General features: G+C 55.6%; 1 protein-coding gene across 2 annotated transcripts; it reads left to right on the top strand.

The window, feature by feature from the left end:
* Positions 1-960: 960 nt before the first annotated feature.
* Positions 961-10366, top strand: NENF (neudesin neurotrophic factor). Of its 2 annotated transcripts, none has more exons than XM_037136991.2 (4): positions 961-1287; positions 8163-8242; positions 8922-9025; positions 9843-10366. In XM_037136991.2, the coding sequence occupies exons 1-4, from the start codon at positions 971-973 to the stop codon at positions 10017-10019; spliced, it is 678 nt and encodes a 225-aa protein (XP_036992886.2). In that variant the 5' UTR covers positions 961-970; the 3' UTR covers positions 10020-10366. The 2 variants fall into 2 exon arrangements, with proteins under 2 accessions (XP_036992886.2, XP_036992887.2); XM_037136992.2 differs by having other exon boundaries at positions 1041-1287; positions 8182-8242.
* Positions 10367-13320: the final 2954 nt, after the last annotated feature.

Below are 13320 nucleotides of genomic sequence, written 5' to 3'. Positions count from 1 at the left end.
CCACCCAACAGCTACAGTCATTCTGTTAATATTTTAACTAATTCCTCTGCTCCATTCACTCAGCATAAAAGCCAAAGTCTTAAAAAGAAGATGTGAAGCCCCATGAAATCTGCCCCCCTCCTCCACCCCCTAACTCTCTTAGCTCCTGATCTCCTACCCTTCTTGCCTCCTTGCTGGTCCTGCATCTACAGGAGCACTCACCTTCCTCAGCATTTACGCTCAAGACTTTCCCTCTCCACCGAGCCTTCTCCAGGCCCCTCCCACCCCTCCCTTAGATTTGTATGCAAATACCACCTTTTCAGCAGGGCCTTCCCTGGCGAGCCCATTTAAAATTGCAACCCCTGGCGAGCCCATTTAAAATTGCAACCCCAGTGCTCCCTGTTTCGTCAACCTGCTTAATTTCTTCCCTAGTTTTGCTGCCATCCAACATACTACTTCTGCATCTTACTTCTTAACTCGCCCACGGAATGTTAGCTCCATGCAGATCAACCCTGTTCAGGGAGATGTCGCCAAGGACTTCAGAACGTATATGCTAAATAAATCCATGAAGGACGCCTTGCACAAATATTAGTTATTATTATTTCGGTACATATCTGTGCCTTGCCCTACCCTTTGCAAAAATCCCCCTGGGAACCCGAAATTTAAACACAACTGGGAAGAAGGAAAAGAATCAGCCCGAAGTACTCATGGATAATAAAGTTGAGGTCCTAGTTCGTAAAATACAGGGGTGGACAAAAGTAGTTTACAGTTGTGAGTACGAGGAACAGTTTATTCTTGTATTATTATTTATTTGGTTTATTATTGTACGATTTTCGGTAGGAACAACTGCAAATCTCCTTTTGCTCACCGCTGCACACCTTCCCAGGTGCTGGAATGTTGGGCTGTGTCGTCCACGTGCCCAGTCAAGGACCCACTGTAACCTACATCGCTCTCGGGCTCAACCTCGAGTCCGCAGTTTGGACTCAGGGTTATGACCCTGGTTCTTGTTTCCCGAGGCGCGGTCCTGGCTGACTCCAGCTCCGGGCTGCAGGCGCGCGCGGGGCGGGGTTCCGGTCGGGGCCGTGAGCTCGCGGTCCCGGCGCCCAGGCCCGGCTCCGAGTGCTCAGCATGGCGGGTCCCGCGCCGGGGCGGCTGCTGCGACCGCTGGCCACGCTTGCCCTGGCCCTGGCGCTGCTGGCCCCGGGGCCGCCCGCAGTCCGGGCCGGGCAGACGCCGCGCCCCGCCGAGCGGGGGCCCCCAGTGCGGCTTTTCACCGAGGAGGAGCTGGCCCGCTACGGCGGGGAGGAGGTACGCGGGGGAGCGCGGGACAAGGGATCCCGGGCCGTTTGCTCGCGAAGGGAGGGAGCCAGGGACCCAGAGGCCGTCCAGGCCTGGGCCGGGGCGGGCGCCCCCTCCCGGAGCCCGGGCTCGGAGCCGGGCGCCAGGACGGCCGGCCCTGTTCTCACCAGGCCCAGATGGCAATCCAGGGATAAGGGGAGCCCTCAGCAGTTGGGGCGCCCTGCACCCCCCTTCACCAAACCAGAAGAGGGGCCTGCCTACCCCGCACTTCCCTCTGTCTTCCTCGAGCTGCTCCCTTGAGACGCCTTTGGGATGGTGATCTCTAAGGGACCTCAGAACTTTTTTCGTTGCGAGTTTTCATCAAGCTGGGGGCAGAGACTTCTGCCTCTTTGGGGGAGTGGCAGGGGAGGGAGGCAGGGAAGCAAAGCCTGTTCCTGGGTGGAGCGGGGATTGGGGCTCGCGCAGGGGTGAGCCAGGCCTTCCCTGCTCCTCGTTTTCCTGCCCCTCACCCGAGGCCTCCTCTGCAGCTGATGCCTCAAACCCGCTTTTCCTACCTGTGCCCTTGGGACTGAGCAGGAATTTGGAGGGGCGGAGTGGGGATCGGAGGGGCAAGACAGATCCCCCCAACATACCCACATCAGTCAGTAGTTTGGAGGTGTCTAGGAAACACCTCACAATCACCTGTCCATTTGGGTTGAGGGGGGCCGTGAGATGGCTTCCAAGCACGGGAACTAGAGGCAGCGCAGAAGGGCCATGGAGGGGAGGGGCACCAGTTCGGTGGGGAGATCGTGGTACCACCGTAGCATTTCAGAGTTGATAAAAACCGACCTCCTGCTTTTGCACATGAGGAAACTCAGGCATGCTGAGACAGGATGGTAAGAAGGTAGGAAAATTCCTGGGCAGGTGGAATGAGAAAAACTGAGACAAGAAAACTACGCAAGGCCAAACAGTTTGAGCAACTCACAGCTGGCTGGCCAATCCCAAGACCTTATCTCCCCCAACCAAGGACACTTGAGAGCCAACAGTTCCTCCCCAGGCAGCGAAGACAGAGCTTTGCTGGTGGAGAAGTGCAGGTGTCCCAGGAGGAGAGGACTGGAGGGATGACACAGAACAGAGGGAGCGAGCGTGAGAAGAAGCTGCAGGACTCCCCTCTCAGCTGCCCCCAGGAATTTGCCCCTCCCAACCCCCCACGTTTCCCCTGTGGAAACTTGCTTCTGGAAGCTCAAGGGAAGGTGGAGGTTAGGGTTTTTACCCACCACCTTCTCAGATTGCTGACATTAATAAAAGTGCACTTATAATGCAATTCCTGTCTCTGCTTTTTGGCTGAGTGGTGGCCGGCAGCAGCAAGAGCCCTGGTCTCGGCTGCCCTCTGGTTTCAATGCCACCAGTTAGTAGTAGAATGAGGAAGGGACCCAGTGTTCTTTTGTTAAACCCTCTGGCCAGGGCTCCCTCACCCTTAAGTTAGGTAGCCTTAGGCAGGCTGGGTCCGAAGGGGACCTGAAAACCTGGCCCTTAGGCAGTGATGCTAGTTCGGGCACCAGTATAAAGACAGGTTGGGTTAAAAGACGCTTGAGTTAATGGGAACGCAGAGGGAGGGAGACAGGGGTTGTGATAACCTGTTAATGGATGCTATCTTTGGGGACAGCAGGGAACCAGCAGGTACAGAGCAAGAGTCCCAGCCCCCAGGCTATGGACCAGTCTGGCCATGACCTGTTAGGAACACGGCCACACGGCAGCAGCAGGTGAGCTTGAGTGCAAAGCATTTGAATCATCCTGAGACCATCCCACACCCACACCCCCAGGCCCTGGGTCCATGGGGAAACTTCCATGAAAGCAGTCCCTGGTGCTAAAAAGGTTGAGGACCTCTGGTCTGGAGTCGTGGAATCTGTGCGCAAAAGAGCGGACTCAGCAGGCTTGCTGTCCTCTGGAGGGCCTGCTGGCAGGGGCGGCTCCTGGCTGGTGCCTGGGTTTCCCGGTGCCCCTCACCCACCTATCAGATGAGGGTGGCTCAGGCTGGGCTCTGCATAGGAACAGCGTGTGTGTGTGTGTGTGTGTGTGTGTGTGTGTGTGTGTGTGTGGCTGCTGGGCAGGGAGGGCCTGCACGGCCGGAGCACAGTGAAAACCTTGGGCTTGAGCCTCCCGTGGGTTTTCCTGGGCAGAAACATGACCCAAGTGTTGCTGCATCTATTTCTGGGAGGAACGTGTCCTGTGTGAGCCCCACGGAAGGGAGAGCATGTACAGAAGTCTGCACACATCCTTCCGGACCGGTGGCTTTCCACTGGCGTACGGCAAGAATTTCTAAAACACGGAATACCTAACTGTTTAATCTGGCATTGACCTCTATTCCCTTAGATTGTCAAGTAAAAAAAATGACAACAGCCAGCACAAATAGACATCTGGTATGAATGAATCAAAATCATACCTATTTTTTTGTTGAATCGGCAAAAATGATAATTTTTGGTGTGCTGCAGAATTTTAGTGTATGTGCGCCATGAGATGCAAATCACTGTTCTAGGCCGCGTATCCTCACTACTCACTGTAGCAAATCCTATCTGACTGCCACCTATGCTGAGTCCTGAGCCCTTCTAGTGACTCTCCAAACATGCACAGAACCCAAAGGAAGAGAGACAGAGTTCAGAGTTCAGTGTGGAGGGCGCCAGCAGCAGCAGTGCCAGGGGCTGCAGGAGGGGAACCGAGGAAAGAGCTTTGGTTTTTTAAGTTGATGTGATTGTTGGCTGCTTAACTGAGCGAAGGAAAGAGGGGTGCTTAAGACGGAAACAGGGCAAGGAAAGAATGGGGTCTGGGGCCCGTGGGGTGTCTGTGGGCAGAGAGAGGAAGAGCAAGGGAGGAGGGGCAGTCCAGGCTGGGTTATGTGATCACAGCAGGTCTAAAATCCGTGGGGCCGGCTGCAGGAAGGGTGAGCAGAAACCCTGAGTGGGCCGATGCTGCAGCCCGCTGGGAGAATGCATTTCTTCTTTCTCAGGGAAACCTCACCTCTGTGCTGCAGGCCCTTCAACTGCTGCGAGCAGGCCCACCCAGGTTATCCAGGACAGTTTCTCTCACACGAAGTCAGCTGACTGTTGAAGTTAATCCCACCCACACAGTACCTCCACAGCAGCACCGCCGTGTGTGCCTGGTTAAATAACCGGTCACTGTACCCAGTCCACACCGACACGTCAAACTGACCATCCTAATCATTAGAAGAGTCCTCACTCTGTGTGGGGTTTAAATGAGATGGTGATATGCAAAGTATTTAGCGTAGGTCTGGTGTAGTCTTGGCACAGGAAGCCTGAACAAATCTTCACTGCTGTTATTTTTACTAGCTTATTATTAAAGGTACAAGCACGCGGCAGTATAACAGGCCCACCGTCCTTTTACGCAATTTGGAAATTGTATAAGCTCTGAAAACCAGAGGTTTTTTCCGACAAGCCATTTGACAGCAGAACTGTCCTGACCTGAACTCCGCTGGTGGTGGGACCTGGTTGGGGCTGATGCCAGTCTGTTCATGGTCTCCATTCATCCGGCTTAGCGTGAGTGCGTGAGATCACGCTTTACGGTGGGGGCATGGAGGTAACCGATTGTGGGGTGCTGCCCTGGACCTTCTGCAGGTGGCGCGGCGTATGTTCCGTACCACCTTCCTAAAATCTGACAGATTCGGAAATTCCCCAACGCAGTCGACCCCCAGGAGTTCTGCTGTGGGGTCGTGGACCTGTGTACCAGGGCTTTCCGCAACATCTAGTGATGAATGTCTTGCTTCTAATGTAGACTTTTTGTCAAAGGTGAAAGATTTATACGATCCGAAGAGAAACCCGAGCATTAACTGTGGCCTTTTGGGATGAGAGCCAAGGCAGACGGGCCTCCCTGCGCCGTCCTGCGTCCTGCTGTGTGGCTCATGCACAGAGCTCGGGCACCCAGGTGGGGATGCCTCGCGTCTCCGGTGGAAGCTGCGGATCCTGCACCTTGAAAGACGGGGATCCTGGCTGCTGTGCCTTCCCAGAGCCGTAGAGTGTTCCAGGTCTTCCGCACGAGGCCCTGACCCAGTTTCCTCCGTTGGGGACTTTCAGGTCCTCAGAGTGTCCACACCATGGCTCCTTGGGTCTCTCTCACACGGGAGTATGAAGATAGCTGTTCTCGTCCTTCTGACATAAGTGAGTCCTCAGAATACCTCCTGAAAATCCAGCATCCCTGGTGCCTAGTCAGAGCCCATTCTCCCAGAAGGGGCCTGTGCCCAGCCACCAGCTCCCCTGGGAACCTGTGCCCAGCGGGGAATGGGAACACATCGTCTCCCGGTTTTCTGAAACTTAGTAGTGCAGCGTAGACTGTGCCTCCTCCCGAAGGAGCCCTCTGGGAAGACATAGAGGATGCGGACGGGGAAGGCTGCTGGGGGGAGGCAGCTGAAGAGAAGGAGAAGCCCCCCTTTCCAGTCGCACGGCAGGAGGACGCTTGCAGATGTTTGACCTGGTGTCCTAGCCCAGTGCGCACAGCGCGGGGCCAGCAGTTCCACGAAGTTCCCCGCAGCCACGCTTACTCTCACTGTGTGTGATGTTTTCTACTTCTGTTCTATTTAAATTTTTTTTTTTATTAAAAAACATTTGTTGATAAATCAGTGCATTGATTCCATGATCCACTGATAGGTTACTAATGCCCGTTGCAGTTTAAAAAGCCAAAACCCCAACCCGGCCTTAGCCCCTTGGAGGGCCAGCCGGTTCGTGGAGGAAAAACACCCACAGCAGTGTCCCCGCCTCCCAGGGAGAAGCATCGTCAGTGAGGGGCTTCTGCTCCGTCTCTGGTCCGGTGCAGGGTCCGAGCCTGCACCCAGGCTCCCAGCCTCGCTCCCCTGGCTGTGGGAGAAGCCTGCCTTCCTCAGCCCCTGCTCCTCTGTCCCCTGGTCATGGTGGCACACGTGGCTCTGCTCGACCACAGGCTGGGAGGAAGGCCAGCTGGTGAGAGAAGCCCAAGACCCAGAGGAAAGACCAAACCTGCCCTGGTTGTGCAGGTGGCTCTGCAATCGCTTCCACCTGGGTCCCTGGGTCTTTCTTCGTTGTCCTGGGTCTTTCAGATGAGCGTCCCAGGACACACTCACCCCTCCAGGTCAGGTCCCCTTTGGTGAGGCAGGCCAGGGAGGGGACCGAGGCTTGGGTTCCGGAGCTCCAGGTTCCAGAACCTGCTCTCCCTTACCTGGGCCCTGTGACGCTGGGCAAATACATACCCCCACTTGACGAGTGATTGGAGTCAAAGAACAAATAATCACAGTGAAGGGCAGGCAGTAAACCACCCCAGAGAAAAATGCAGCCTGCCAGCCTGTTAAGTGGTGCCATTTACAGTAAGATGAGGGAGGGCAGGCGCCCTCCACACCAACAGCAGCGCGGGGTCTGTCTGTAGGAGCTGAGGAGGGAAGATCGGCCTCCGCCCACTGGCGGGGTGGGCTGTGCCCCTGTTCCCCATACGCGCTTCCCCTCAGCCTCTGTGGGATCGGCAGGTGTTGTGGGATCGGCAGGGAGAGAAATGGGGGCCTGAGAAGTTATTCGACAGCAGTGAGATCTGCTGCCTTCCTGTGGTTGCTTAACTTCCTGAGCCCCGAATTCTCTGTTAAACGTGGTCCTGAAAACACTTGACCTTAAACCCCAGGAGGGCAAGAACCCAAAGGTCCACCCCAGAGAAGGTCAAGCAGCGTGCGTGTTCTTGGAAATTCTGGAATTATTATTTTTTAAAGATTTTATTTATTTTATTTTTAGACAGAGAGGAAGGGAGGGAAAGAGAGAGGGAGAGAAACATCAGTGTGTGGTTGCCTTTCACTTGTCCGCTTCTGGGGACCCAGCCCACAACCCAGGCATGTGCCTTGACTGGGAATTGAACCTGCGACATTTTGGTTCACAGGCTGGTGCTCAGTCCACTGAGCCACGCCAGCGAGAAGATTCTGAGACATTCTTACACACCCAGTTGTGACTCCCACCCCCACCTGGCCTGTGAGCCTGCTGGCTGGTGTCCCTGAACTCGAGTGGGGCACAAAGGAAAGGCCAGGTCCTGGGTGCCCTAGAACTGCCAGTCACCGGACCTGCGCCCTACTTCACAGACGTCAGGAAATCCCTGCCACGTGGCATCTGCTCTTGTGTTACTCTTTTTGGGGAAGAAATAGGGTAACGTTGTACACCCAAGAAACTAGCAAAATATAAAGTATAAGACTCCTTAGAACGGTGGGGCAGTTGCATTACTTGTATTTTTCTAGCACGGTAAATAGTTTTTTGAGGGGCAAACTGGTAAAATACAAAAGGTGATTACGTTGTTCATATACTTTGGCCCAGGAAGTCCACATGTTGAAATAGGCCTCAAGGAAGTAACGCTCCAAATCAGAAAGTAACTTTAGGAAGATCCCAAATGCCGCTGTGGATCATTGTGAGAAATTGGAAGCAATCTGAATGCCCAGAAGAGCAGAATAGCTACACAAACAGGAAGGTGGTATCACTAACAGAAAATACAGCGGTGTAGGTGACAGACAGGCATTTGGGTGGTTTTTATGCATGAAAATGTCTACACGTAAAAATGGATCATTTACCCTGATTCCATCCCTGCGCGTACATCGATGAGGATGAAGGAAAATGGGCAATGACAGATAATCATTTAACCTTCCTTTGAATTTTTATCTACACAGAGTTGCTTCAGTTATATATATATATAGCCTTGATATATATATCAAGGACAGTAGTAAAAGGACTGTGTAGCCGTGGGCTGCCTTGGCGTTTGACTTTCCCACATTTGTGTGAGCGGGCGTGACACAGTGCGCCCGGGGAGCTCTGAGGACGGCGGCTCCGTGCACAGCCCCCGTGGGAGGGGAGTTCACTGACTTGGCCCTGAAAGCCCGGCTCTCCTCCTCCTCCTCCTCACAGCCTCTCTCCTGCTTTCCAGGAAGATCAGCCCATCTACCTGGCCGTGAAGGGCGTGGTGTTCGATGTCACTTCTGGGAAGGGTAAGTGGCTCGGCTGTCCGCGTCCTTATTTCTGGGGACCTGGGCAGCCTGGGTGGGCCCTGGAGGGGGGAGGGGAGGGGGGAGCTCCGGGCGAGGCCCCCTCCCAGGGCCGAGGGAACCGGCTCTGCCCAGGCTGCGTTTCAGCAGTTTTCCCTGACCATGTCTTGCTCCTGCTCAGAAGCCTTCCCTGGCTCCTGTTTCCTACGGAGTCAAATTCAGATTTGAGAGTTGACCCTGGTTGAAGAAGCAATGAGAGGAGAAGAGCTGGGGTCACAGAACATTTTAACGGTGTTTCATGATTTCCCACCGGTAACTACAAACCACGCGGAGGTTTTGCCGTCTGTCTGATACCAAACAAAAGACGGTGAACGGAAACAAATTTAGCTCCTAACAACATTAAGAAAACTAAACATTTTTCTTCTTTGGATTTGAAATAGTTTTAAAAGATTTTTAAAAAGTTATTATTTGAAAAAATCACCTCTCAGCCCAGCATGTGCGACTGACTCCATGTTCGGCATCAGTGGGATCCAACCCGATGGCTGGGGGCTTATCGGACTCCGGGTCTCCGCTGCCCCCCTCTCCTTGGCCGGGAGCCTCTCGTGGGACCCGGGGGGATCTCAGACCCCCACCCCGACGTCGCACCTCCTCGCTCATGTCCTGTTCCCTCCGCCCCCTGCAGAGTTTTATGGACGAGGCGCCCCCTACAATGCCCTGGCCGGGACGGACGCCACCAGAGGGGTAGCCAAGGTGTCGCTGGACCCTGCGGACCTCACTCATGACACTGTGAGCCAGGTTATGTGCCTTTGTCAGATGTTCCGCCCCCGCGGCCCCGGGGTTTTTGACCCCTGGGCAGCAGCAACGCGTCCTCACCAGCCTCATTACATTCCAGTCCACGTGGCGTGGTGGCCGTCTGTTTTCTCGAAATAGAAATTCTCCCGCTCCCCAGGGTCAAGTCCAAACTCCTGTGAACTGGTAATCTGGTTCAGTGAGCTTCACAGTTTGGCCTCGACCTGCTGTGGCAGCTCTGCCCCCCCCCCCCAGTCTGCACCTGCCACCCCTGCCTCTCACAGACCTGTCGCAGTCTCCGAGGCCACACCCTTGGCCCCGCTCCGTAGCTCGGGGGATGAACGGGACTGAGAAGCCCCGTCCCCCCAGCGCTCATGTTCCTGTGAAGGAGAAAAGAGCAGCAACTAAAACCACGCCAGTGTCTGCGTAATTCCCAACAGAGAGGCTGGCATTCACCCCGGCTGTGTTCAGATGAGTCAGACTCTGAAGCCGCAACATTACAGCAACAAATTAAGGAATTAAGGGGGGAGGAGGGGGGAGAGCGGTGGAGTCAGTCGCCGCACCCCTGTCCTGTCCCAGGCCGGGTGTTCTCTGGAGTATGAAACCCCCACATCGGTCAAACAGCAAACACAAGGGTCATTGCTGCCCCCCCACATTCTCCCCACCCCACCGGATTGCTTCTTAAAAAGTCAATGCCCGTTGTTCGGTTGCTGAGATGCATTTCCCCTGCACTAGGGGCTGGCGAGAGGCTGTGCCGAGCACAGTTCCCTCATCTCATCCCCCCACCCCGTGTTTCTTGGGTTTTTCTCTCAAGACGGGCCTCACGGCCGAGGAGCTGAAGTCCCTGGACGATGTCTTCACCAAGGTGTACAAAGCCAAATACCCCATCGTCGGCTACACGGCCCGGAGAATTCTCAATGAGGACGGCAGCCCCAACCTGGACTTCAAGCCTGAGGACCAGCCCCATTTTGACCTAAAGGACGAGTTCTGACCTTCTACCTGTAGGAGCAGGCCCGTGGGAGGGTACGGCCAGGAGACGCTCCCGGGTGAAATCCGCAGAATGGGCCGCCTGGGTCTCCGGCCACCCAGGTCTGAATAAAGCAGACGTTTAACCTGGGTCGCCAAATGCATGTTGTTGTCCATGGTCAAGTGCTCTGTCCACTTGGGGATCCGCCCGCACACCAGCCGGGGTGGTCAAACTGCCTCATAAGGGTCAGCATGGCCCCTCTGGGTGGTTAAATTACAAGTGCCTTTTATTCCTTCTTTGTATTTTTCTGTACTTGCCAAATTTCCTACTGGAACTATGTTTGCTTTAGAATAAACACAGAAATAAACTTATTTTTACAAAAGGAGAATTCTTCCCCATATGCTCTCTCCCCCCCACCACCTGTCCTTGACTGCGAGGGTCCCGACAGTAGGGGGCGCCCATGAGCTGCTGCAGAGCCTGTGGGTGTAGGTGGAGGGCCGGGGAAGGGAAAGGGAGACAGTTAAAGGGACTGGCTTTCCACCACAACCAGGAGAGAGAGGTGGTGTGAACTGGCTTCCGGCGCATCTGTAGCGGGAAAGTGGTGAGGGCTGGGGTCCAGCGTGGGCAGAGCCTGGCCTGGAGGTCACCCCAAGGGCGGTGAAGGACATCCAACACACTGGGCTCGGGTCAGATTTCATAAGGAAATCCCTTCTGAGGGGCGATTTTCCCGTTTGATGGCCATTTGGCAATGTCTGGACATACGGTCACATACTGTCCCAACAGGGCATCTCAGCTAGAGAATACTGCTGGGGTCTAGTGTCCAGGGTGTTGCTAAACAGCCCTCAGCCCGCAGGACAGCCGTCTACGACAAGCGATCGTGTGGTCCCCAATGCCAGTTGTGCTGGGGTCGACAGACCCTGTGTTATAGCTCCTGGAGATTTTACAGCAGGGATGAGTTTCTTTGACACAAAATTTTGTCCTTCATTAAATTAAGTGGCACCTACTCCCAAGAGAGAATTTGCACATTAAGCAGCAGAATCTCCTAGAGATTCAGAAGGCTGATTCCTGGGCCCCGGGTATTTCTAGAATACGGCCTTCGAACTGCATTTTTTAACTCCTGGGAGACTGTGATACAGATGGGCCCAATGTACTTTGAGAAAGGCCACCTCTCGTCTTACCTGTCCCCTCGGAGAACTTTCAGAGGACCGGGTGTGACCGCTGCTTTAGTCTTTGGCGTGTCCAGACTAGAGGGTCTAATAGTGAGCCCCCAGGCCCCACCCAGGAAGCTGGGAGCTTGACAGCCGTCCGAGACTACTGGGCCTGGACTCATCAAACAGGACTCTGGTCTGGAATTGGGCCCCAGTTTCCAGGTGGCCCAGGTGGTCCGTACCGGGACATTTAGCCCCCCCACAAACAGAAGTGCTCAGGACACCCAAGAGATGAATTGTGCTAGTGCCAGCACTTCCTGCATCGCCCGCCGGGTCTGGGCTTGGATTCCACTCCTTGGGGCCCCATCTCTGCAGAGTGGGTAAGGTCTCCAAGTTCAGGACCCTGGGGACATTTCACGATCACTGCTTTCCCTGCTCCCTGCTCCCTGCCTCACCCCCATCGAAGCAACTTTCCCTCTGGACCTCAGGCTCCCCACTCCTGGGCCATCTGCCCCATTCCCTGCCCTGCACGTCGAAGGCCCCCTCCTACCCCCCTGCTTTCCCGCCCCACCACTTGCCCCGCAGCCCCACAAGGGGCTTTTCTGAATCCATCTGTCTCTCACTGGGAGATTCCAGGCCAGCCTTTCCCAGGGCCAAGCACACAAAAACCCGGGCAGCCCAGACAGGGCCCACACAAGGTGGGTGCAGCTCAGGGGAGGGGGCACAGGCTGGTGGTGGTGGGGTTTACATCCTGTGAGTCTGCAGGACACAAAGAAAGAACCGGAGCCCCACAGCCTGGAGCCCTCGGCTCCGCTCCTGTAGTATCTGCCTGTCGTGTTTGCTTTGCTTCAGAGGCTTGTATTTCCTCCTCACGAGACTCAGTGTAGACAACCCTCTGCCAGGGAGCCTTCCCGGCCCCTGGGGTCACCAGTAGCTTGTACTCGCTTCGCTGTACCTGCCCGTTTAGGAGCCCGTCCCCACCCAAACAGGACAGCTTCCAAGGCCCAGCACAGACGTCTAGGGTGGCCGACCTTTCGGGGCTTCCCAGGTTTTGCAGCGGAAGCCCTGCACCCCAGAAAATCCCTCGGTCCCAGGCAAACCGGGGAACTGCACCTGCGGCTGAAGCAAGGCCTCCTCTCAGCGGAGGGGCTCCAGACACAGCGGGGAGGCCATGGGCCACCTCGGTTGGGACAAAGGAAGAAGGGCACTATTGCTCTAATGGAAATGGCGTGGGGGAGTGGAAGGGGGCTGGATTCTTAACCAACCCCCACACAAGTTCACCCCAACCTCTCAGAGCAGAAGCTCAATGCCTGGTGCACAGCAGGTGCCCAGGGCATTGGGGAGTAGTTGTTCATGTCGGTGTAACTTGTGAAGTCCTTCCCCAGGTCTAGTTCCTGTTGCAAGGTGCAGCCCCACCCTCCGGAGCCTTCCTTAGGGGCAGAAGGGTGCCTCCTGCTTCCTGTTCCCTGCTGATCAGTGTAATCCTGTCCCTGCTCCCTAGGCCTGCAGCTGCACAGAGCCCCACCCCCTCCACCCTGCCCCAATCACAGGCAACAAGAGGCTTGAAGACAGGAAATGAGCCCCTGCAGCAGGGAGCCCGTTCTCATTCTAAAAAGTAAAACCACGAAGGACTGAATGTGCCGGACGGGTAAGCAGTAGCACTGAACCACCTCCAGAGAGCAAGGCAAAAGGGCCTGACCAACAACCCAGGTCCTAGAGGTGGGACCCCAGAAGGCATCTGGCCCAAGTCCCAGCCTGATCCTGCTGGGCAGGAGACTCATGGACCGACACCTCACGCCCTGCTCAGGCACCTGCGGCAGAGAGGTCTCCTCACCACACCCTTAGCTTCCAGGAGAAAAACGGAGGGTTGGAATAGAGCAGCCCTACCTCCTGCCTTGGCTTCCTCCCAAAGTCTGTTCCTCCAAGCCCCAGTCTCTGGCAAGCATGGCCTGCCAGGGAACTGTCAGTTACTGAGATGCTCTGCCTCCCACCAGAGCCGGGAGTCCCTGCCCAGGGCCCAGGCTCCGCCAGGCAGTCGGGGCCCTGGCTGGGCCCTCCCCACAGATCCCTGTGATTGCCAGAGATCACCTGCGGGGCCCAGATTGGCTGGCCATGCTCGGAGGAATGGTGGCTTTCAGGGCATAAAGCCCTTGCTCAAGGAGGCCAAAATCTGCACA

Source organism: Artibeus jamaicensis, unplaced genomic scaffold, assembly GCF_021234435.1.
Source record: "Artibeus jamaicensis isolate MK-2021 breed Jamaican fruit bat unplaced genomic scaffold, CSHL_Jam_final contig_2170, whole genome shotgun sequence".
In the NCBI taxonomy this organism is placed as follows: Eukaryota; Metazoa; Chordata; class Mammalia; order Chiroptera; family Phyllostomidae; genus Artibeus; species Artibeus jamaicensis.
Note: the sequence above shows the minus strand (reverse complement) of the source record. Positions and strands in the feature narration are given on the sequence as shown.

Coding starts and splice junctions, on each gene's coding strand:
- NENF (XM_037136991.2), top strand. CDS start 971: ATGACCCTGGTTCTTGTTTCCCGAGGCGCGGTCCTGGCTGACTCCAGC. Junction 1,288..8,162: donor CCCGCTACGGCGGGGAGGAG/GTACGCGGGGGA, acceptor TCCTCCTCACAG/CCTCTCTCCTGCTTTCCAGG. Junction 9,026..9,842: donor CGGACCTCACTCATGACACT/GTGAGCCAGGTT, acceptor TTTTCTCTCAAG/ACGGGCCTCACGGCCGAGGA.